The sequence below is a fragment of the Pezoporus wallicus genome, unplaced genomic scaffold, assembly GCF_028554395.1.
Source record: "Pezoporus wallicus isolate ANWC-B61680 ecotype Strahan unplaced genomic scaffold, APGP_CSIRO_Pwel_v1 contig_4901, whole genome shotgun sequence".
NCBI lineage: Eukaryota > Metazoa > Chordata > Aves > Psittaciformes > Psittacidae > Pezoporus > Pezoporus wallicus.
In genome coordinates this window covers 2,695,799-2,721,580 of record NW_026640354.1, presented here as the reverse complement: position 1 = coordinate 2,721,580, position 25,782 = coordinate 2,695,799, and the positions used below count along the sequence as shown (strand labels likewise).

Genomic DNA, 25,782 nt, shown 5'->3' with positions numbered 1-25,782 from the left:
AGATCCCTCACTTGTACAAGTCAGCTGAGGATCAGGTCTAAGGATGTTTCTGGAAAATGTAGATTCAGGGTAATAGATTCTTGTCTTGCTGAAACAGGTAGGTTATTAAAAACAAAACATCATTTAAAATCACCATCTAAATGATGTGATGAGATAGGATTGTGAATTCTGGCAGGCTGAACATAAACTGACAATAAAAGTGGCCAAGAAAGAGCTTGAAGAAAATTTGCAAAAGTCAGTAATGCACTTTAAAAAAATCAGGACTAGGAAGTACCTGAAGGAAAAAAATCTTGATATCATATATACAGTGATAAACTTTGATCTGATATGACTTCTCAAGAAAGAAATCAAGGTGTTGCCAAAGAAAATTTCATGAAAACATTATCTCGGTATTCAGGAAGGGTAAAGAAGACCAAGTTATTTTGTACACAAGAGCCAGATTAACATGGCACAAATATTAAAATATCTGGTAAAATATCTGGTAAAATATCTGGTAAAAAATATTTCTGTTCCCTTAAAGCATGTAACAAGCAGTAACATGAATATTTCACTCAAATATATATCCTCTTATTTTTGACCTAAGAAAAATTATGTTTTGCTTCCTAGTAATTTGAATTTTTAATGTTCTCTTTTTGCAGGGAAAGCCGGGATCTCCTGGGTCCCCAGGGATGCCAGGGGAACCTGTAAGTATAGATTTGAGTACTGAATTCTTATGATAATGCACAAATATTTCAAACACTGAATGCAAGATTTACATGCAAATTTATAGGCATGTTTTCTTCTTTCTTAGGGTGAAAGGGGCCCTATAGGAGATATCGGCTTCCCTGGGCCAGAAGGGCCACAAGGAAAACCAGTAAGCAATTTTATACTGAATATATGTGCTCATTACAAAAGAATGCATCTTAGTTTATTAGAAGTTACAAAAGAAATGAGATTACACCCTACTTTATGTTAGGCTAGATAAAATCTGAAGAACACTTAGAGCTACAGTGTTCAATATTAACCATTCAGTCAAGAATTTCTGGTGGTGTGATGTTTCAATGTTTAATGTTACTGAGAAGTTGCCTTTAAAGGTCTTATGTGAGGGTCCTTTGGATCCGTTGACTTAAAGGATCCTCTTGTATTTTTTTCAGAAGGAGAAATTAACCCAGACACTCAACAGAGTCTATGAAGGGCAGATGAAGGATAGGGTGACAATTAAGTTCTTAGTTTCAGTTCAGATAGAAAAGTGTGTGCTTCATTACTCTTAATAAACTTGGTAACTCTTCTGTATACAGGTGATGCAGCACTGCAGCTGAAGCATTTACTGTTCACTTAGGATATGTCTATCTGACCTCTTTATTTAATAAAAGAGTGGCAGCTGTTTAGCCATTACTGCCTGAGCTGGTTTAAAACAACCTAGTTTATATTCTAGAAGTGGTTTGGCTAGGATAGTCCAGAACTCATAATCTTCCCCCCAAAGCTTGGTGTTTGGGGGACAAGCAATAGCAGACCATTTCAGTCTGTTAGCATATCTCCATATTATGCTTCTGTCTTGAAAGAAGAGACAACTTCTGTAATTTCAGCAGCAAATTGCCCCTAGGTGCCTAATCTGTGCAAAACCCAAGTTTGCAGTATGAGAGGGAAGGAAGTATTCCTGATGTCTTTGCTCATGCCAGTCCTTCTTTCTCACTCGGTTGAACAACAATGAATTTCCTGTGTATACAAATCTGTTTATATCCTAGTAAATTAAACAGTGCCAGAGCACATATCTTGCAATTTTCTGGCATTTTGCTATTGTTAACATACCCTCTGGCATTATTTTGGTCCATGCCAACTAGGACTCTCAGATAATGCCAGTTTAGGGGACAAGGTGGGCCTGGGACTGTTTCCGGAAGGAAATGAGAATACCCTCTTTTTTGAGAAGGAAGGTCCTTTCCAGCCCTAACTATTCTACGATACTATGATTCTATATTTAGATCAGGAGGCTGAAACTGTAGTGTGCCACAGCCCATAAGGACCAAAGAATGGATCTGGCCATTTTCTGTTAAGGTGTAATCTGGAAGAGAAGAGTAATAGGACATAAAGGCTAACATCTACAATAAGAAAAATCTCTTTTATGGTTGCATAATGACTAGCTAGGACTGGAAGAGTGTTTGTACAGGTCCATATTCCACATTTGCATAATTTCCATATATCTTGTCATTTAAAGATGTGCACCAGCTTTAATAAGCACACATCTTGATGCTGAAGACTTTTTTTATCTGCTCTCAGCTCCAATTCAATGTGCTTGCACTTCAGTATTGTGCTGAGCTCTCTTATTTCACATTTCAAGACTATTTCTATGTTGCAACTACACAAACTGCTGCCTCTGTAGCCTCAAAATATGTACGGGTACCATCACTAAACACAGCTTTACCCTTTGTATTTTTAAATTTCATATACGTAAGTATATTGATTAAAAATTGTTTGTTTGTTTTTAATAGGGAATCAATGGAAAAGATGGATTGCCAGGTCCTCCGGTAGGAAAACATTCTTTTGCATAGTAGGGTATTTATTCTTGATGGATACCATAGCTGTTAATCACAGAAGTTGCTTTCAGTTCTGCTAACAGATGAACATACTAAAAAAATCTTTAACTGATACTTTTATCTTTTTTCAAAATCAATTTTCCAGGGTGCTGTAGGGAGACCAGGAGACAGAGGACCCAAAGGAGAACGTGTAAGTCCCTTGTTTCAATATTTTTTTGTCTTTTTATTGAGCATCTGAGCGCCTTATCAGGCAAAACCAAGAAATTAATTCTTTGTGAACTTCAAGCAGTCTTCTAGGCCACTAAGAAGTTTAGTCTGGACATGACTTTAAGGAATTAGAGTTGAGTTGGCTTTTGCATTTAGAGGAAGACTTTCTAAAACAGTTGGCCTGGACAGTGTAAATAAGATCAATAGGCTGAAAAGTGGAAAGTAGCTAATCCTGTTGTGATGCCATCAGACTTTGCAAGAGCTGTAAAGGTTGCCCTGTCATCATCCCTGGGATCTTTGTATGTCACAAACACAAATCACATTTTATATAAAACAACCTGGTTGCACTTGGGCAGCAGGAATGCCAGTGCAATACCTTACTGGTTCCCAAAATGCTTAGACTTTTCTGTTCATGGTAAGAAGGTCATGGTGGACAGGAATCATTATAGGAGATGAGAGATGATCTTTATTTTGCTACAGCAAAGAAAATCCCAGAACCTACTCTGCTGCTGTTACAACGTTACTAAAGTCCTCATATCCTAATCCAGTTGATACTGCATTTATTTGATGAATCAGAAAAGCACCTCCCTGTGTAATCTGGAAAAGGAAATGCTACTTTATGACACTGAGGACATATGAGGTTTTAACCATTATTACAACAACTGTCCCATATGACAACTGACCCTTTCCAATGTTCTGTTTCTGCCTTGAAGGACACTAATTAAACGTAAGATCCTTCTTTTGTACCACCTACTGTGTACTGAATTACACTGCTCAACCTTGACCGTCTCAGTGTCAACCTATCTGAGTGCCCTGCAAATAGAACTGCACACATACAACCAAAAGAGGAGGCTGAACTTCTGAGTGCATGACCTTAAAACATACTGACAGAGAGGAGAATGTTCGAGAAGTCTTTTGAGAGACAGAGACGCAGCCTTAGCTTGCTTCATCAGAGTGAAACTTGAGAAATTTATGGGTAAGAGAAGAGGACGTATTTATTCCAGTGTCATTGGTGATAGAGTACATACATACACACATGTACCTGCAGCCATAGATGTAAATGCAGATATGCGCTTCTTCTCAGAGAGGTCACAGATTCCTGAATCTGCTCTCACTTCTGGGATCACTGGCAAAACATGTCATGAGCTAGCTCTCTCTGTACAGAGAAAAAAAATATATATATATATGCACATACGTATACATAAAATAAATATATAGATACAAGATTAAAAAATTAATCAATTTCCATAAGTATTTTTGTCTCACATGATAATCAAAATCTCTCACAATCTTTTATAACACAAAAGCCAAATAAATGTCTAATGCAATGCCTCAGTACAGTTTTCAGACAGCTGCCAGTTGTTCCTTACAATTCTTCAGGAAAAAAATAGGTTTGTGGAAAACAAGGGGAGATCTGCCAAAGAATTAACAGTGAAATACACAGCAGAAGTTTGCATCTCAGGTAAGAGATCAGTGGGGCAGTTGGAGTTGATTTTTCATTTTCCCCCCTCTGGATCAGGTATTACAGACCTGCATCTGTGAGAGAGATTGCAGTGATTACAGAAAATAACAGAAAGTCAGTATTCTCTTGCAGCCATTATTACTTCTGCTGTATAGCGTACTCCTTCAGTTTGAGATCAGCTGTTGCAATTACAGAAAAGAGAAGCATCAAAATTGGAGCAACAGAATAAAACTCATGAGATTTTCATGCCTAATATAAGTATATCCTTCTAGAATCATTTGAAGAAAGAAGACATTGCCTCAGCTGAAGTAATCTTACACATCCTTTGAGTGACTAAACACTGCTGTTATTACTACTTTATAAAATGAATGACAAACCAGTTGAAAACACGTAGTTTATATGAATCAGACATATGTCTTTCAAGTCACTTCAGCAACAGATTAAAGTACTTGTGGCTGGCTCCTTTACTGCTGTTATCTGCATACCTTGATCAGCTAGAGCATGTAGAAACCTAGGGAAAGCAATGGTTTATTCTGCACAGAATTTAGCACACGGTTAAATGCAAGAGATGGAAGAGCACTAAGAAGGATGAGGATTGAATAAATTAGCACCGTAGGCAGAGCTTGCAAAACACAATGTGCTACCCTGTTTTTTGTACAATTCATACTGAAGGAGAGTTTAAAGAGGAACCAGAGGAAGACATGACCTAGTTTAATGAATTTTTACTAGGAGCTTCTTCCAAATACAAAGAAAACACTGGAGGCAGTTAAAAAAGCACTTGTTTGAAAAGTGGCTGTAGTATTTGATCTGCCTCCTACCATTGGGAGACTGTAAAATGGGAATCGTTTAGAAGAAAACTAATTCTAGGATCAGCTTCACATTGCCATAGCACTGTGGGCTTACAGAAACCTACATCTTTATTTCTAGTAGAACTGCTATCCATGCCTACTCTGCAGGGTTGTAAATGTGGGAAATTTTATGTGTATAGTTATGCCTTAATATGCTTTTAATGAAGGCTTCTTGTAAGTACAGTAATCTTCAGGCAGATTTATTTATACATGTGGATGCTTGCGTGTGTGTGTGGGGTCTAAACTAAACATTATATTAAATACTGTACCTCTTTCCAATTTTACAGAAACATAGGGTGAAACAGAAGTTTTTCTTCAATTTTATAATGTTTCAGGTTGCTGTGAGTGAAGTAGGATATACAGACTGGTTGCAAAAACTTTGTTTAAGGCCAGGAAAGAGCCTCTTCTTTGCAGACTACAAAAGTTCTGCTTAGTCGGAATCTTTCCTGTGCCCTGAATTTGTCAAGGTGTAGCAATACATGTGCTGATACCATAGCTGTATGCAGGACAGAACACTTTTTCCTATAAATCTTAAAGTTTATAGAAACCTGAAAAGATATGCCTCTTCCATCAGAACATTACTCTTCCAGTAACCCAAATGCACATACATTACCTTTCCTGCTCCCACCAACTGGTGAAAATTTGGAAGTTCTTTGACAGGGGTTTCAGTTGTCTTAGGTATCACATCATATCTTATCTGTCTTCTACCAAATAGCTAAAGTAGCCGTGTGTTTGTTGGAAATAATTAATATGCTGCATATTTAGAGTTTTGCCTGAGGTATTAATGCCCAGAAAATAAAACTGGAAATCAGGTGTCAGCAGTAATGGCAGGATAGGTCTTTTAAGAAACACACAATAAATGTAATCACATTGAGATTGTTTCTGTGTCACACTGACATCCTTGAATAGGATCATGTTAGCAGTTTGACAGGTTGTATTGGGTTTACATGGCAAGGTTTTGGAAATAAGGAGGCTACAGGGGTGGTTTCTGCGAGAAATGAGCTGCCCCCAGTATGCCAGACAGAGCCAATTCCAGATGCCTCCAAGACAGATCCATTGCTGGCCAAAGCTGAGGCCAGAAGTGATGCTGGTACTGCCTGTGTGATAGAAAGGGTAAAAAGTGCTGCACAACAACTGGGAGAGAACACTGAGAAAACATGAGAGAAACAAACCTGCAGACACCAAGGTCAGTGAAGAAGGAGGAGATGGGTACTCCAGGTGCTGGAGTAGATTCCCTGCAGACTGAAGAAGATCCTGATGAAGACAGGTTGTCCCTCTGCAGTCCATGTAGGTCCATGGTGAAGTAGCTATCCATCCTGCAGCTCATGGAAAAACCTATGCTAGAGCAGGTGGATGTGCCCTGAAGGAGGTTGCAGCCAAGGAAGAACCCACACTGGAGCAGGTTCCTGGCAGGACCTGCAGCCCATGGAGTGGAGCCCACACAGGAGCAGGTTTTCAGGCAGAAACTGTGTCCCATGGGGGATCCACACTGGGGCAGTCCGTTCCTGAAGAACTGCCCCCGATTGGAAGGATTCATGCTGGAGTGGTTCATGAAGGACTATCTCCCATGGGAAAGACCGCACACTGGAGTAGGAGAAAAATTTAAGAAAGAAGGAGCAGCCAAGATGAAGTGTTAAGGACTGACTACAACCCACATTCCTTATCCCACTGCATCTCTGAGGGAGAGGAGGTAGAAGAGTGAGGAGTGAAGTTGAGCTTGGGAAGAAAGGGGGTGGGTTGAGGAGAAGGTCTCACTATCCTGTTCTGTTATTAAGTCTCAATAAATTAAATTAATCTTCCCCAAGTTCAGTTTTTTGTTAACCCTGTCAGTAATTGGTGAGTGATCTCCCTGTCCTGATCTTGATTTACAAGCTTTTAATCTCATTTTCTCCCTGTCTTGTTGTGGAGGGGTAGTGAGAGAGCAGTTGGGTGGGTATGTGGCAGGCAGCCAACATCAGCCCACCATGGAGGTTAAAAGTGTAAGTGTGAGATGATGAGGTCTCAGATTTTGACACTTGTGGATTTTTTTTTCTTGCAGAAAACTTTTAGAGTTCAGAGCCTCTGCACTCTTACTGAGGGCAATTCAAACTCCAGTTGGGAGTGTGCTATGGTTTCAGTTAATGCAGTAAAACCTCACAAGTTATAATTGATTTTGTAGTGAAGCTTAGTTATAGTCAATAATAAGCTCCAACTCACTGTAAATCACAGTTTGGAGGACAGATAGGTGATAAAAGTGTTATACAACCTCCTACTTGCATCCTTACCTTTCTTTATTTCTTTTTCAATCTTTACCTGTCATGTAAATATGACTTAAGAAGCTGTAGGTTAAGAATGCAATTAATTCCATTCATTCACCCTTCATAAATGTAGATTCTGGATTTAGCTATTAATGATGTAGTTAGTTCTTGATGCTGTTTGGTGCTCGTGGTGGAGCTTAACTTTAGTTTAAGTGAAGCTTCAAGGGCAGACAGTGACCCTTAAGAATTGCCAGTTGTTCATTAATGATCAGAGTGTGTGACTTGTGGCACTAGGCACCACAGCTGTACTTCAGTGACCTAATAGCTAATACATTAAGTGACTATAAAAGATTTACTTTCTCGCAAATAAAACAAATGCCATCTCACCCATGACGGAAGTTGTTGGTGGACAGAACACTGACATCTAATTCATTTTGTTTGCAAGGAATTTACTCATTATAGATAGATTTGTGGATTTGTTGTTTCTTTGATTAACTGAAATTTTGTCTATGTGCAGAAATAAAATATCAGGCTTTTAGGGAAAGTTACAGAAGAATCTTGATGCCTTGTGCGTGGGGAAATTTGAGCACCTAAATTCTACCTGTACCATATTTGATGTTTCTAAATCCTTGTGGAAGGGCTATAAACTGTCTGCACCAAAGTTCTGTCCTTGAAAAGTAGGTTACAGAGTCAAGCTAATTTTTTTGTCATTGACTTCAACACTGAAAGTGTAACAAAACAAAATATTACTTGGTGTGTTTTCAGAAACAAGGGTTATCCTGTAAAATAAGCTTCCTTGCATTACTCATAAAAACTATCTCTAAACAGGGAGAATTTTCTCTTGGGTGGCTTTTCTCAGTTTTTTCCACTGTGTGCAATGATTTTCTTTCTGCTTTTATTTTACACAGGGAGATCAGGGTATTCCAGGAGACAGAGGTCCACAAGGTGAACGAGGGAAACCTGGCCCATCAGGAGAAAAGGGGGATGTGGGTCCTGTTGGACCCCCAGGAGACAGAGGCTATCCAGGGTCACCAGGCCATCAAGGTCCCCCAGGTTCTCCAGGACCCCCAGGGTTTCCAGTAAGTAAATACAAGTTTTCTTTGGTTGTCAGTGAATTCAGATGATGTGAAAGTAGCATGTGCTGAGCAGTGGCAATTCAAACAAGAAATACAACAGTATTAGAAAAACTAAGGTATATATTTAAACTTTATTTATTTAGATCCTGAAAATATAGTTACTCAATACCGTTAATTTTCAAGCTTTTCATAAGCTTAAGAGCTCAAGTTTAAGTCTTTGCCACTGAGAGGGAAAATGAGGCAAACGAAAATGATTCTTAATAAAAGAAGAATCAACATTTAAAAAGTCAGCAAAATGCCGCATGTCAGTTGTAGATATCTTGGTTTGTCCCCATGTGTGCACAGAGACATATCCATGTTACGAGTTCTTTTTACCCTAAATCAGATAGGATAAAGCTCTAAAAAGCTTTTCCAGGGAAGTTATTGGTCCTGTGATGCAGTTCTAGTTAGTCAGCTGTGCCTCAAAGCAGCTAGTAGTTAGAGGGGGTGAGAAGCCGGCAAATGCTATGGCAAAGGCAAGTATAGCATAGTGGTGTCACTGAACGTCCTTGCTGTCTAATGAAAATTAATTTTGCTACACATAACATGCTGATAATCTTGACAGTTTGGAAGTGCCTCTTCCACTACGTGGTATTAGTAGTCTTTATAGAATTATAATGTATTTGCAATACAGTGACCTTAGCAGTTAAGTAAAACACACACACATTCAAATATTTAACTTTTGGTAAAAGCTTTACATTTTAAATGATATTTTCTGCCTTTTCTTTTTTTATTATTATTCTTGTATCATTATAAAGTGCCCTCTGTGTATTTCTTCTGATACATATCACCTTTTATTTTCCTCATCAGGTTGATACAGTTTCACTCGACGAAATAAAAAAAATCATCAAACAAGAAGTTCTTAAGGTTTTTGAAGGTAAGAAAATGAAGTATTATACAATTAAACATAAATCTTAAATTACCTTCTAAATGTTTTACATCCCTACAGCCTTTATATGCATTTCTTTACATGTCATGTAACTTACGCTGCATTTGGCAGCTGCTTTGTTGCTGTAGCTATGTTTAATTGTTGTTTAAGTCTACTCAATATAACTCTGTTCAAACAGTTATAAATTACAGTATCTGTTAACAAAGTATTTAATTCTGTAGAAGATTAGCATTAACATGCAGTTTGTTCCAAATCATAATAGCAAACGTATGTATGTATCATTTTAGATACATGTATGCATCATACACTATTGCAGATACATAGGTATCTACAATGTATCGTTAAAGACACTGAAGATTTATTAAAGAGGAGACAATAGAAAGATCTAATTATTTTGGCCGCTTAGTGGATGACTCTCCAAATGAGAGAAAGGCTTGACAGCTTTCAGTCATGCAGGTCTAAACTGCTGTGCATTTTCAGCAAATGTGCTCCAAAGCTCCCTTGCGGACCACCATCTTCTGGCACAATTTAGGCAAGTACCAGATTCAGTCATGGCCTTTGTACTATGTAATCTTTCTGAGGTGTGTCCTTACTCTGAAAAGGAGGTACGTTTCTTTCCTGGTGTTTTCTCAGTCAGGGTTGAAAAGCTATGACTCAGGTAGGTGTCTGAAATGAGCTTCTGCTCCAACATCTCTTAACAGTAGTTTCTCTTCCATTGCAAAATGCATTTCTTATGTCTGCAATATGCTTAGATAGTTAGTCATTATTATTTATGGTTACAAAACTTTTTATCTTTCAGGGATAAAAGAAATCACATAAAGCTCAAGACTTTTTAAACTGTTCAGGCAGTTTTTCACTTTAGAACAAGGCTATTGTTCTTTGTATTTTCACCCTTCCCCAGACTGCTACCCCTTAGGAGTTCAACCTACTATGTATTCCAAAGCATTTTGTTGGCTGAAGTTACCTCTTCTTCCCATTCAAATGGAACGGTAACAAGTTAGTTAGTCTATTCATAAAAATAAAATATTAAACAGTGTCCTGCCTACAGGGAATGTTGGCTTTTGCCTTTTAAGCTATTCCATTTTCTACGCCTCATTAGTGATGCCACAGATCTTCTGGCTTTGTTTCACTTTGCCTATTTTCTATCAACTTTTATTTTTTGTATGATGTCCACTCCTGAAACTCCACCACATTAAATACCTGATAAATTGTGAAATACTTAATTAAGGTTTTTAATCCAGTGTAAATGAGACAGATTCAAGGTTAGTGCCTATTTTGTCTACCTCTAAGGAACACTGAAATGTTAAAAAGTGCACTTTATTCCACCAGTTTAAACAGTTCATGATGAAATCTTAGCTAAATGCTCAGCAATTAATAATGTTTGCTGAGAACTTATATGGATATTTTTGCAACTTTTTTCAAGGATTCTGCATATTCCAAGAACTTGGAATTTGCAGTATTTAAACTCTAATTTGCAATTTACTGTGAGTTACAAACATACAAGGTAGCCCTTCATAGGGGTGTTAAATACTAATTATTCTGTGTTATGTATTTTAAGTACTTCCATGAATCAGAAGTTATTTGAAATATTGGAATACATTGGTAAAAGAGAGTGATAATAGATACTTTAGTACAAATTCATTCAGATTATTTCAAAGGGTAAAGACTCAAACATGAGTCTAGAGGTGGAACTGAAGGCCTCTACTTATAGGAACACTTAATGCCTTGACGTTTAGAAGGATTAAACACTTTACCTGGCGCTTTGGGATTCATTTATTTTCCCATACTTTGCAAGCAGATTTCTTAACCACTTTTTTTTTGTGTCCTTTGTTAATAAAGAAAGGATGGCTCAGTTTGTATCCCAGCTGAAGCTGCCTGCTGCAATGCTTGCCTCCCAAGCGCATGGAAAACCAGGGCCTCCAGGAAAAGATGGGTTACCGGGACCACCAGGAAAGGATGGTTTGCCAGGGCCACCAGGAGAACGTGGAATTCAAGGTAGGAATTAAAAAAAAAAATGTTCCTATGAAGTGTATATTGAAATCTTTATACACTTGCTGATGATTATTAAATAAGGCAGGATTACCCATCTAGCTTCCTAATGATTAACTTTTAAAACTGTACTTATGTTTTTCCAGACTAGATCTAAATATTAACCCATAGTAAATGTGTGGATTTTACTGATTAAAAACTCCTAATCAGTGCATTTTATTCTAATAAGTGATGCACTTAATTACTGACAGATATCTAAAGCTGACAGGTATCTAGGCTACTGTATCAGTTTTGAGGGTTATTTTTTTTCTCCAAAAAACTTTAACAAGGAATAAAAACTGCCAGCACTCTAACATAACTATTTAGATCTTGTTCCATATTGAGAGACCATCTTATTTAAGAAACAAAATTTGATCTCCAAGTCAGAGTGCTCTCAGCAATGATGCTGAGACAACACAGGGGAGGAAGAACTGAAGGCAAATATTCTTTAAGAAACAATGAAAAAATAAATATTACCACATTAATTCTTCTTACAGTGAAGTAACCTATTCTCATAAATCAGTTTCAGAGTAATGAGCTTTTCTCTATACCCCAAATGGTAACTTGTACATTGCATTTGGACAGTGTAGGACTCTTGTTTCACTGAACTGTCTTTTAGTGCAAAATTCACTTCAAGGAATCCAGGCTTATTGTACCTGTGACCTACTGTAGAGTCAGCCTCTCAGAGATTAAAAGGAAGAGGAGAACAGAATAAGAGGATAAAAGGATTTATCGATAAATAATATTTTGTGGTTGGGTAATATTTAATTTGCAGTTTATCTGTAGGTAGTTCTTTATTATCTTTTGTTAGTTTGGTCTGCTCTGGAGTCAGAGCAAGGCAGACTGGAATGAAGAACATGAGAGTAAAGCTGAAGATGTGTGGATCCTAAAGCTATAAGAAGAATAAAGAATTACTAACACTGATAAGCGCAAACCACTGAGAGAAGCTTGAAAAATGTGATGAGCTCAGAATGAGAAGAACAAGAATAAAGGATCAAGGAAAACAATAAAAGGCTTAGAATTTTGCAACACTGACTTCTTCATTACCTAAATATTCAGATTACTGTAAATGGTCAACTTCAATGTCAGTGCCAGATTGTTCAATGATGATGTATGTGGTGGATAGTCCAAGATGCTTCTGGAAAGTGGAACTTTGTACTAGGCTTCATTTCCAGCTAGTGAGCATCAAGAGTAAAGGTGATAGCTATGCTTGAAAAAAAAAAAATAAAGCTGCTTTTTCATGCCTTATGCTTAAGTAAAAGTAGTGCCCATGTATGCAGGATTTCCATTTATTTTACTGGTATGCTCGATACTCTTTTTTGATTAGTAAAAGGTAACCTAAGTGAGAAGCATTTACTTCTCTGATACATCAAAAGATATCTGAAATTATACTTCCAAGGAAAGAAAACCAAAACTTTGTCTTGCCTCCTTTTTACACTCCAAGTAAGAGATAGTCCTGTGAGAGAAGCACACTTACAAATGTCCTTCATGCCTTTCGCAGTTGTGGCTGTGAGTGTTACTGCTTTGTGCCAACAGTAAAAGAAATTCAAGTCTCTGAGCAGCTCAGAAAGTATCCTTCTATATTCCAGCTTATATTCAGCCATACACAAAGACGTAGCAGACAAGACAGCTTGGAGAAGCATGTTACATGCATGTGTGGCTGAGATCATCAAGGTAGCATGCTGTGTGCACATATGTCCAAGTCATAATACAGATTTAGCACTGGCTGACAGATATTCCTTAGTATTTCTCACTTTGGTGTAACCCAGATTGCCAGCTCCAGAGTTTTGTGATTGATTGCAGTAATACACTTCTGGACTGGCAGAGTGAAACAATCGGTTGTCCCATATAGCCAGTGAAAAGAAGTAGGTAGTTTTGGAGAGCAATTAACAGGACCTCTGTGAACTCCTCCAGTGCCTGTTTGTGATGCTGCACACTGAGCAGTGAGACTGCTAGAGCCAGCCAGTGGGAAAGGCAGGTGTCACTGTGCACTTGAAGAGGTGCTTAACTTCACTTTCAGCTTCGCAGGAGTTCCTCCATACACCTTCAGTTGGGTGCCAGTTCCCCCAGGAACTGATCTGATATCACCTGGCTGGATTCCACAAGAGCCTCCTTCTGCACGGCAAAACAATAGGTAGGGGTCAAGCCCAGAGGCAGAAAACATAAGTACTAACTTTTGGAAGTGTAGCTGTTGCCTTCAGAAATTCTATTTCAGGAATTGCTAGGCTCTTGGGCATAAAGTCGTTAATTTCTAATAAAGCTCAGGACTGTTACCTGCTGGCCTTCAGCAAGGTGTGTTCTCAGGTACTTCCCAGTGGTTCAGGTGCAAATAATTTTTATTTCATAGGATGGTCTCAATAAACATATAGCATGCAATCAAAAACCAACAAAGAATTACAACTTGAATTATGAAACATACAGTTGGTATTTAAACATACTTTATATAATAGTGATTAGAAGATTTCTATATATATATTTCTTCATTTTTAATATAATAGCCTGTGACACATACATCAGCAGGCTGATACTGTGAAGCAGTGTCGCCAGTGAAATGTACACCATCTGTTTAATCGGGAGCAGAGGAACTTGTTTACTCTGTATCAGTTTTAAAGGATGCTACTGTTTCATAGAGAAACTGGAAGTTTATTTCAACACTTTGTAGACAAGCTATAGCAATGTCATCCATTTGCAAGTATTCAATTAGCTTGTCATGTGTTAGAGGATCTAGATCTATTAACTTCATTGACTTGAATTTTTAAAACCATAATAGTAAGTGAATTTTGTAATCCAGAGATCTTTTATATTAATATGACTGTTGTTTTTCTCTCAATGGAGAAAGTAAGATTTCATCTAGTTAAACTTCACTGTTTCTAGCAAATAAAGGAAACTAGTGTTTTGTAGGTCTTCATAACTCATGGTAGCCTGAAGAAATCAGCTCAGGAAAAAATAAATGTCAGGCTATGAATACTGAAAGAACTTTATTTTCATTGCTAATCTGTTGTAAATCTTTAGTCCCTTATTTTAGTCTCATTAATTTTGTATGGTGGGAGCATGTGGAGTGGAGTATGATGTCAGCTTGGCTGATGTCAGGAACCTGCTGTAGTAGATGTTGCTCAGACACAATCAGTCTTCTAAAATAGCTGCACTGGTTTCGAGCATCACCTCCTATAAAATACTCTTTGCTGAGGAGGGTGAAGTTAACCTGTTTCACTTTGATTTGAAACCCAACTACCACCTCTTAGCTGGGAGAGCTATAATACACAGAAGGAATGCAGAATATGGAGGCTGGATGAGAGGGCTTGCTTTTAGCACACTTCCTGTTCCTTTTTATTTGTTTGTTTTTATGAATGCAGAGTATTTGCACAGTAAAACACAGCAGATAAACTTCTGTCTCATCATACCTTGTCATGATAAGGTATTTGCCTCATTTGTATTGAAGAACCTCAGATTTCTCTATATACTTGGTATGCTAGTTTCAGGTGCTGCATTATTGATACAGTGAATGGAAGAGGGTCTCCACGATATCAGTGGAATACTTTTTGGAGCAGTTTAATCGAGAGAACTTTTTAACCTCCAAGTTCATAGACATTAAGTTCTGTACTGTGTTCAGCTCTGGGGCCCCAACCATAAGAAGGATGTGGACCTGTTGAAGTGAGTCCCACAAAGATGATCAGAGGGCTGGAGCACCTCTCCTATGGAGACAGGCTGAGAGAAGTTATGATTGTTCAGCCTGGAGAAGAGAAAGCTTCAGGGAGACCTTTGAGCAGCTTCCAGTGCTTAAAGGGGGCCTTACAAATAATCTGGAGAGGGACTTTTTACAAGGGCATGTTGTGACAGGACAAGAAATGGCTTTAAACTGGAAGGGAGGAGATTTAGATTAGATATTAGAAGTTCTTTACTGTGAGGGTGGTGAGACACTGGCACAGGTTGCCCAGAGAAGCTGTGGCTGCCCCATCCCTGGAAGTGCTGGGCTGGATGGAACTTTGAGCAACCTGGTATAGTGGAAGGTGTCCCTTCCCATGGCAGAGGTCCCGTGGCAGAGGTTTTGGAACTAAATGATCTTTAAGGTCCCTTCCAACCCAAACCTTTCTATGGTTTCCATGTAGAGCTGAGGATGTTGTGGTCGTGATGTTTCTGACTGTGATGTTTATGGAAAGCACCAAACTGAGATCTGTGTTTTAGCTGTTACCATTCACCTGTGAGCAAAATAAAGCTTTTCCATTTAAACACATACTTCCTACATATTTTTTCTATTTACTGTACTACCCACACTGGGTACATGTTTACATATCAAAAATTTTGGGTTGCAAAAATCACAACAAAGCTTCTGGAACCCAAGTGAAAGACCTTGCTAAAACAGCTACCTTTTGGATTAAACAGGTACCTCTTACTGGAATTGTAATTCTACCAGTAAAAATAGACAATATCTTATATGTGCCTTTACATTAAAAACAATTAAAATCTAAATCTGTTTTACATGTACATTAATGTTTTCCATTGACTGTGTATGAGTTTGTTACTTAGAGCTCAGAGAGAAGGTGATATTAGCCTCCAGAAGTATAACCATGGCCCTATTTCTGAGCAAAAGATACCTCATTAAAAATCAAATATTTTCCTGCCAGATTTACACATTACATTGTTCAGATTGTTTACATATAAGCCTGTTTACTAGCTTACACCCTGTTAAATAAAACATTATATTTAGTTTAAGATATCTGGGAATATTTGTATCAAACTTGTCATCAGAACTACAAACTACACCTTTGCATGCATATTCAGATACAACCAGTAATTGTTTAGACTGCCCTGGATCATGTATTTTTATTGTCAGGCTGCCCTTTTCCAATTGTAGTGGGTTTTTTCCATTTTGTCTTGAATTTCAGTGATGTTTACAAAATCTTTCAGTCTTCTCTCAGCCTCTCTTCAATTATGATGTCTCAGATACCTACAGTAATGATTATCATGGAGATTGTAAATGTGATATATCTTGAATGTGATTTCTCTCTTTTCCCCATAACTAAAGAAAAGCAAAACAAATGATTAGTGGCTGCACTACTTTTAAAAATTGCAATTAACTGGGTTTGTAGTGAGAAATGTACTGTAACTATCTAATGTAAATTAAGAAACATATATAATAAAAAGTAAATGCAATAGATCCTGTGGTTGTATGATTGGGCTTCTCAGACATTAGCAACTACTGCTTGTGTGCTACACAAGACTTTTAGAGCAAACCAACTTAATGTAGTTATAAATACTACTGTGGTCATCAAAGAGCAAAATCAAGATTCACAATTGAACAGAACATGTACATCTGCATATTCCCTTTTCTGAGTCTTTATAGCTTGTGTGCACATATGCCTTGTACAATTCTGCTTAACACAACTCTGACCAGAATGCATGATTAATTGAATTTCATTTCTCTGTGAGCTTTTTATTATGTGATGCATGCCATTCTGCATGTGTTTTCTAGTGGTTTTGCTTCACTTTAATTTCCTTCTTGGGGTCCTGAGAAAAGGGTAAGATAGCTGATGCTCTGGTTTTAAACCTAGAATGATTGCAATAGAAAATAAGACTTTCTACCGAAGTGTATAATGAGACTGTGTTTAACAGAAAACTTGCATATTCAATGTACCATTCCAACTGCATTGTGGCTGTTGTAACAACCCTGAATTGGTACCCATGCTCTTATAATAGTTTCCTTCTGGATTGTCCTATGAAGTACCAGTGTTGCAACAAACTGCAGTACAAGATAACCTTTGCCATCCATCTGCCAGTGCCCGTTACTCTTCAGAAGACATCAGATAGATTGATACCACTATGCTGGCTGCTCAGCCGTGGCTCTTTTAATTCAAGCTAAGTTACAGCTCTTCCTGAAAGGAAGTTTATTTTATGGCATACATGACACTGGAAATATATTGGTACCTGATGCAGAACAAGTTTAATTCCAAATGTCACCAGGAGTTGGCAAATTAACCTTCAACATATATCACCTTACAGGCCAACATCTGAGGTGTTGGGAGGAAAGAGGGTTTCCTTATAACCCCTTTTAAAGTAAGGGATTGTGGCAGGTGTCACCCTTGTTCCTTTAAAAATACCTTCATCCCCTGTCCTATGTAAATGGCATGGTCTAAACAGAAAAGGTACATTTCTAGATGTATTCTTAATTTGAAATCTTAAGGAAAAGGTTATAGTGATAGCCACCAGTGTTTTGCTCTAAAGCAGCCAGAGTGTTTTCAACTAATAAAATGTTTTACAAACGGTTTAAGGAAAAAGAAACAGCTACTGGATATGAGTTGCAGCATCTAAAAAGAGGAAAGCTGTTTAGATAAATACAAAGCTATGGCCTGTGAAGAAAATGGACTGAAATATTCATAGTATAATTAGTAACCACCCCTTGTTAGCAATACACAGCTACTTGGATCAAAGTAGGCCTTGAATACTAGAACCCCAAGTCTGCAAAAGCTCAGTCCATGTGATGGCAGCTGTGTAACACTGGAGGGGGAGCAGGTCTTTTTTTGCGTAAAGGGGAATATCTCAGCGTACAACTATCAGTGTACTTTCTAAAAAGCACAGACATAAAGATTTATGTAGAGTGGAAAGGGCAAAGTCTTGCTCAGTTTGTGGGCTAGCAGAGAAGGGCTGGTCAGACCCCAGGTGGCCTTTGGGTTTGTGCTTTCATCATTTTGTCAAACAGGTAACACTGGAGCAGAATGCACATTTTGTTCTTTATTAAAGGAACTTCAAGAATGTAACTTAAAAGCTGTGGGAAAGTTCTGGCTAGTGAACACAGTGAGGGTCCTCTGGCAGAGGGTGTAATGGTCACTGCTAGAAAAGATCATATTTTCCAGAAGGAACTTACAAGGGTTGTCTCGGAAAAAAAAAATACCAATATCAGAAAAAAAGTGAGCATGTTTTTTCCCAGTGACATTTGTCTTAATAATTTCCTAGCAACATGATATATGGCAGATCATGGTTTATAATAAGAGAATTTTCTTATTTTCATATCTTTATTCTGTGTAGGTTATAGAGGACAGAAAGGGGAAAGAGGCGAGCCTGGAATTGGACTGCTCGGTAACCCTGGACCACCTGGCCCTGCAGGTACAAGTCTCCAGATTTATTTCTGCTGCTGTTGTTTATGAACTACTGGGCTTTTTTCTTGGTTTTCATGCTTGGTTGTGGCGTGAAGTCAGACCCACCTGCCTTGTCGCGAATGAGCTGGTGTGCAGCGATGAAACGCAGGGCACTGCACGTGCTCTGGCAAGGACTCTGCTAATTCTGACTTTGTTTTACCAGCTACTGGCCTGCCTGGCCCACCAGGAACGCCAGGCTTACCCGGACCACAGGGGCCAGCCGGACCCAACGGGAGATGCAATCCAGCAGATTGCTATTACCACATATCACAGACTCGGTCACGCACCGGTGGGAAATAAACACTTCTTCCCTAGACACTTGGATTCACAGTCACTTTTCACTCCTCTTAATGAGTTAATTTAATCTTTGAGATATTTGGTGCATTTTACCTTTTTTCTCCTCGACACTGCGTGGTATATGGATAATTTATAAGGCACAGAATTGAGCCTTTTTCTATGTTATTTGTAGTGTCGTAATTATGAAATTATGACAGATATTTTCCAGCATGCATTCCATGTGTTTTGTTTCTCATATTTATTTTGCTTAGAGGAGAAAATAGGCCTAAATAATTTTTGTAAGCTTCTTTCTTCAAAGAAAGGATATTTTATTGTAACTTAAGAGAGTATGTATGCCTCAGTATGTAAGATGGCTTTGTTTTTCTTGCTGGTGGTGAAGTTTAAGTGCAAAAATGCATTTCTGAAGTTTCAAAGCATACATGTTCATGGCAAATGCAGGACCTAAGCTGAAGCACTGGGAACTCAGTACAGGCTAAACGTCCATGTTCCTTGAACAGGCTCCAGCGCACCTTCTGAACCAGGTCTGTGTCATGCACCACCAACACCTACCTATCATTTCAGTCACTTCCTAGATGTCAAAGAAGGAAACAAAGACATGTTTATGATCTCTCTAATCTCATCCCTTCAGACTGACTGGAAAATTGTCAGATGTAGCCCTGAGAAGCATCGCTCCTGACTGGATGCGGTCCCAACAGATGGCTATGGGTACACACTGAGACAGTCAAAAGAAGGAACTTCACAAGCCTCTAATCTTACTGGTGGCACGGTTTTCCTCTTCCTCCTGCAATAATAATGTGCCAAAATAAACTTGAGAGGAACCTGGAAACAGTAGGATGCAAAACTCACAGGTCCTAATAGCTGGTTGCAAAAAATTACTGGAGTTCAAGAGAAAGTTGGAGAAAATGCAAAACACTCTTGGAAAAGTGCTACAGAGAGCACGATTGTGTGCAGTTTGCAGACATCAGTAAATCCTACAGGACCAGATGTCCATGAAGAAGAAAAAAACAAAGCATAAGTCAAGTCCTTTAGGGCTCAAATGGTTGAGCAAAAGAAATGATGGAGAGAATTGATCATGCAGAGGCTGATTCTGAAAAGGAGGGAGGAGGGTTGTCTAAAGTTTCACTCCTGATTATTAGGATTAGTCCTATGGAAGTTGATACAGTGCAATAAGAAGTGAAGGTGCTGTTGCGAGAACATGGACGCCTATAATCCAAAACCTCAAAAGTTCATACACAAGCACTACTGAGGGCTCTTGCCCCATCATCGGGTAGCCAGTCATTCTCTCCCATGTCAGGCAGGGAGGTGGTTTCGGTGACTTCATGCTTGTGCTGCCAGGGAAGTGTTTCCGAAGTGGAAGTGCTGAGTTCCAGAGAAGCTGTAGTGAGACATGAATCCGGCTGACTTCTGGGTTTTGCTTAAAAACAGTTAGAAATGACTGGTGGCTGTCTTGAAAAAAAGAAAGAAAAAAAAAAAGAAACACATTGTCATTTATTCTGAGCAGAGTTCCCAGCATTTGCACCCAGGCCAAAGGAGTAAGATGAGTGCAAGAGGTGATAGAGTTAACTGAGGTAGCTGGGGAGCACAGGCCAAGCCTTCAGGTAGGGTTTCAAAGAGGAAAAGCATACCTACTTGACATGTTGGAGGGAAGAAGGTGCTTGCCAGAAGCAAAGATGTTTAACTAAACAGAGAAGGAAGGCTGAGAGTAAATCTCCGGGACAGGAAAGGGCAGCAGAAAGGAAAGTCTGCAGCTACCATAAACCCATCTCCTGGAGGAAATCTGCCAGCTGTAAAAATGCCCTGCAGCTGGGGACCCCCTTGGAGGGGTCAGGGTGCATTGTCTTTTCCTCAGGAGGATGGGGATGGACAGGTCAAAGCCCATGGGTGAACCACAGTCCTCACACCTTTCCTGCTCATCCCTTGGGAGGCAGTAACTGTCCCTTCTCTAGGCCAGTGTGTCCTCCGCTCTGCAGGTGGTGGGCACCCATCCCACCAGGACAAAGGTGCATTTGTAACAAGCGGTCCTGCCTGTACCTAGCTCAGACCACGCTACTCCTGTTCCAGACCTCCTGTGCCCATGGTTTGCTCTGTGGTGTTGCTCACATTTGCCAATCTGGTCCTCAAAGTGCCATATCTGTGCTAACACTGGGAGCTGGTGAGGTGGCTTGAAATTGAGTTCTTACCTGTCCTGAGGCACCTACTGCTGTCCAAGCCACGGGTCTGGCAGCCCAGCCAGTAAAGCCAGGGGCCTTGCACCAAAGTGTATACCCATGTATATACACCAGCAGATGGGCAGGCCCCAAATACTGTTTTGCATTCAGTTAAATGAACTGCTGGTCAGGTATCTTGCGTGAACATTTTTTCATCCATTTCATTTTCCTTCTCTAGTAATTCCAATAATGTAAAAATCTAAACTTTTTTTTTTTTTTTTTTTTACTTCATAAGTTAATTTTAAACTTGTTTTCTGTGATAATATCAAAAGGGTGCTGTCTTGTGAAGAGTGTCCAAGTGACTGAGAGGTTCCAAGCAGCCCTGTCCTGGAAGGCTGTACATAAAGTACTGAGCCGTGTTAAGTGGTATCTGTATATTTTGGGGCTTTTAGCTAGCAGAAACCCAGCATCTGGTATTTGCCAGATGCAGTTGCTGTATGTTAATTTACTTGAATTTATCAGAAAGTAGAACACTTTTTATATTTGAAGAAGTTTTATTTTTTCATCTATGTTTCTTACAGATGCCTTTTTCCTTTTATAGGCTCAAATCTAAAGGTCTTTTTAAAATGTATTTGAACACTTTCAGTTGGTTTGCAGGTAACATTGGTAATTATCTTGTGTTTTTATTTTGCTAAAAGCCCACTTTAATTTTCTCATGTGAGAAAACGGGTATTTTTTCCTAGGGGCTATCTCCATACATTTTTTAAGATGCCATATTCTTCACTGGGGTAGAGCAGAGTTAATCCCAGTTTAACTTCACATTGGCTTGTTCCTACTCTGTATCTTTAGAACTGAAAGTGGAATGTAGCTTGAAACATGCTTCTGCCTAGGTTTCAGGTTTTGCCCCAGAAGTTTCTTTGCAGTTTCAGGTTGATGATGTCTTAGCTTTGGAGAAAGAGCCAGGGAGGGCAGAGGGGTGCTCACCTATCTTGCAATTTGCATTATCAGTTTTGTATCTGTTTTGATCACTCTGTGCTGCAGTAAGTACCACAAGGAGCTAAACACAGGGGATTGTTTTTTTCCAGTAGATAAGGTCTTTTTATGATTTGGGAATGCTTATGTACAACAGGACTTTGAACTGAAGTATCTTGGACAATATGTTTTAAAGCTTTCCTAAAGGCTCTCTAAGCTTTGTTCCAGTTCATGGTCAAACTATTATATTTCATGGCAAGTTGCTTTATCACCGACCAAGAAAGTGTTGGGATTTCCTTCAAATAGCTATGCACAGAACTACTCGGTTTTCCTGAGGAAGGTAATAAACTTGGTTAAGAGGGAAACTTTCCTGAGGCTGCCGCATACCTCCTTTTGTCCACACGGTGGAGTTCCACCCGGCTTTTCAGTGCGAAGGCTAAAGCCCAGGCTTAACTCGCTCAGCAGCCCAGGAAATGACCCAGCGCCTGTAGACTCTAAGCAGAAGTGTTTCTGATTTGGTTTTCAGCCTGACCTTTTTTTTTTTTTCCGTTAAAATCCTCTTGGTTTTGCATGGTGGTATTTACAGAAACACCACCTTTCTTGGGTAGTTACTTTCAGGTAACATTGCTTAGATTTTATTTGTGTTTTGTATATATGCGTGTTACGGAAGAATACACAGAGTGGGACACCCTGCTTTCAGGCATCATTTATGTCCTCTATAATGATGTTTGTCTCTAGGGGAGCAGAGAGCCTGCTATGGTTAATAACAATTATAATAGCACACTTTGTGTGATCGAGTAGCAGTGCAGCTTAGTGAGATATTTTAAGAACCAATTTTTTTGTCTTAAACTGGATTTGGTTTCAATGCTAAGAGCACTGTGATACAGAAATAGGATCAATGGTATCACCCCTCCTTCCTTTATATTTTATGATTGTGGATTATGACAGATGTTAGGTATGCACAGCTTTGATAAATAAGTATTTTTTAAATTAATGGGTATTCGCACACAGTATTTTGGCGCTGCTTTTTTTTTCACAAGGGTGAAATACTGTTCCTCATGTCAGTGTACACTCAGTTATTTTCTTCTTTCTCTGTAAGGTTTATATGAAAGTCTTGTAAAAACCCCATGGGCTAAACAACCATTTTATAAACTTGTTTCTCCAAATATACTACGTAAAGCCAGCCCCTAATTTTGTCTTTTACCAATGTACTAGAGCCACTGCTCTAACATGACATATTAGAACATGAAAAGTATCTTGGAATTCAAACCAGTGTTGGTTTGGGGATTTTTTAATCACATTTTTGTTAGATTCTGGCTATACTGAATAATACAAATTTTCCTTGAAACTTCTTATGTCCACTACAAGTAGATTGTACTGGATGGATCTTTAAATCCATCTCTATATACGTGAGTGTAGGCCACAGAGAACAAGTTTAGCCGTGATTTCTCCATGGTTGGTGTTTTAAGTGGAAAACTCAGGTTTCAAAATACCTTAAGGAAATGTGGGTTTCAAATATTAATTGCTAACAAACATCACAGAGCGTAGACCAAACTCAGTCTGTAGCTAAAAAAAATGTAGTCTACATGTCTTTTAGCAGTTTTATCTCTGAGTCAGGTGTTCTAGAAACTCGAATGCATTTAATTATTTACTGCTGTTTCATTGTAAATACATTCTGTCTCCAGTCAGTAGGTTTGAAGGGTTTTCAATGACATGCCTTATTTTACTGTTTTCTTTCATTTCTGAATGATATGCAGCTATCACTGAATGAATTACAGAATGTGACAACTGGTTGCTCTCCATTATATTTCTGGTTTGCAACATTTAAGTTTCAGTTCAACAGAAATGTATTAAGTGTTTAGCATATTGTCTTTTGCATTATTATGTGGCCATTTACATGTGAAATAGGATTCTGGGTGGAAATGGAAATGTTTCATGTATTTTCTGTTACTGGCTCTGTCAGAAATTACAGCCTTTCATGCCATGTCAAATCATGAGAGGGAGGATGCAACTGCGAACAAGAGAAGGGAGAGGCACAAAGCCACCGCAGCAAGCCTTGGGGAGCCTTCAGTGCCAGGGCTGCAAGCCTGGCAAGTGTATGTATTTATCACAGTGCAATTAAACCTCCAGAATTAGGACACAGAATTAGGTGACAGAAATCCTGACAGGTAAAAGTGATTTTTCAGTAGTCTTTTGTTCACAACATCTCACAGCATTTTATGATGTTGAACCAGAAAGGGATGAGAACAAGATTTACTCAGGAATCCACCAAGATTCCAAGAGCATCTGGTTAGAATGGGCAGCCCACTGCCAGCGGATTGTGAAACCTCTCAGTCTCTCTGCTTGTGCCTTCTAAATATATTTATTGAAAACTAGTGCTACTTTTTTTCATATTGTTGCTACGTTTCTTTTACATTCAGAATCCTGTTTTCCAAATCTTTATTTACTTGAACGTGCTGTTACTAAAATTTCAATTCCTCCTTTTTTGTGTGTGTGTGTATGGCTTACCATTCTTCAGGTAACCTTCACAGGATTTGGCATTTGTAAATACTTGGTTAATCATGTCCCATAATAACTTATAATGGGCCCGAGGATTTCTTTTCAGTTCTGTATTTTAAGTTAAAACTTGTGAGTCAGCTTGAGGGCAGAAAATCTGTCAGTCTTAAGCTATTCACTTACTCACATAGATGCTGCATTGAAATGACCCTCAGTGTTGAATTTGTTTGATTGTAATAATTCTCATTTGGTTTTTACATATGAATGTTTTCTCTGCTCTGTGAATTTTTTTCCATTGTGGCATTTTATGCATTTTTTCAGACTATATTTTTTAAAGCACTTCACATTTGTATTTAAATATTGGGGGGGTTTACTTCTTTTGGTTCATTATGTTTATGCATTGCATATGGAAAATAATATTTTTATTCTGTTATTGGGGGGGGTGTTTTGTTTTTAACAGTTTTACACACTTTATAATCAAAATAAAAGTTTGCTGGTGAAACTACAGTTTGTCATTACCACAAACATTTTATGTTTACACTACATAATGGGTACTTTTGAGGGCTGTGTCGTAAGTCAGTGAAACCTGACCTAATTCTAAAACCTTAGAGAACACCTTTATGTGTGAACAAGCCAATCACCATGTATGCAGTTATCTGGCTTTGTTTCTTAAGAAGGAAGTTCTTTGCAGTCATCTATTGTAGTATTAATGTAGGAGATGTTGGTTATGAGAGAGTTTGGCTAAACTGGAGGTGCTGCAAAATGGTGCTGTTCCAAGGATTGCCCAGAGTCCCTGGGAAGGATGGCGTATTTCTTTATGCCTGTTTTCTTCCTGTCTTTCACCTGAAATTCATCCAGTGCTGCTTCTGTGGAACTAAGAGAGCAGTAGACACATGTAGATAAGACTTCCTTGTAAAGATCCAACTTCTTTTAGATTTTATCCTTTAAAATACTGGGCTGTGCAAGGGACATAAAGAGCTTATCAGCATTAATTCCATTTAACTCCTTCTCAAAAGTCTCCAATAAATGTGAACATATGCTTTTTTTTTTAGTAGGCAGCTTTATCAGACTTCCAAATGATCTCCATTTAGGCATTTTTTGTCAACACATGAGGTGCCAGTGACATGGCTCTTAAATACAGCTACAGTTTGGTTAAGGCTAATCTATTAGTTTATTCAATAATTCCTTTCAGAGTATATATTATACCAGTACCTTTCTCTTTACTGTTACATGCAAAAATGCATAGCTCAGATGACTTGGGTATTGCTTTATATTCTCACATGGCTTACAAGTCAGTTATTTTTGAACACAATTAAGGGCTAGGAAAAAAATTAAGGCTTAAAGCAAGTGTGCCAAAGTTTGCATTTGAAAACTGGGATGACTAAGCAAACTGAAAGGTTTTGTTTGTCTTTGAGAAAGAAACATTTCAGAGAAGGTAAAATCA

At 38.6% G+C, this 25,782-nt stretch overlaps 1 protein-coding gene across 3 annotated transcripts in view; it reads left to right on the top strand.

The window, feature by feature from the left end:
- Positions 1 to 19,719, top strand: part of COL19A1 (collagen type XIX alpha 1 chain) — a 178,115-nt gene extending 158,396 nt beyond the window's left edge. For all 3 annotated transcript variants that reach the window (XM_057418814.1, XM_057418813.1, XM_057418812.1), the window contains 9 exons: positions 639 to 683; positions 791 to 853; positions 2,466 to 2,501; positions 2,656 to 2,700; positions 8,173 to 8,343; positions 9,190 to 9,256; positions 11,108 to 11,263; positions 18,317 to 18,394; positions 18,590 to 19,719. In XM_057418814.1, coding sequence (XP_057274797.1) covers positions 639 to 683; positions 791 to 853; positions 2,466 to 2,501; positions 2,656 to 2,700; positions 8,173 to 8,343; positions 9,190 to 9,256; positions 11,108 to 11,263; positions 18,317 to 18,394; positions 18,590 to 18,726 — 798 coding nt within the window. In that variant the 3' untranslated portion in view covers positions 18,727 to 19,719. The remainder of the gene's footprint in view (positions 1 to 638; positions 684 to 790; positions 854 to 2,465; positions 2,502 to 2,655; positions 2,701 to 8,172; positions 8,344 to 9,189; positions 9,257 to 11,107; positions 11,264 to 18,316; positions 18,395 to 18,589) is intronic.
- The last annotated feature ends 6,063 nt before the right edge of the window (positions 19,720 to 25,782 follow it).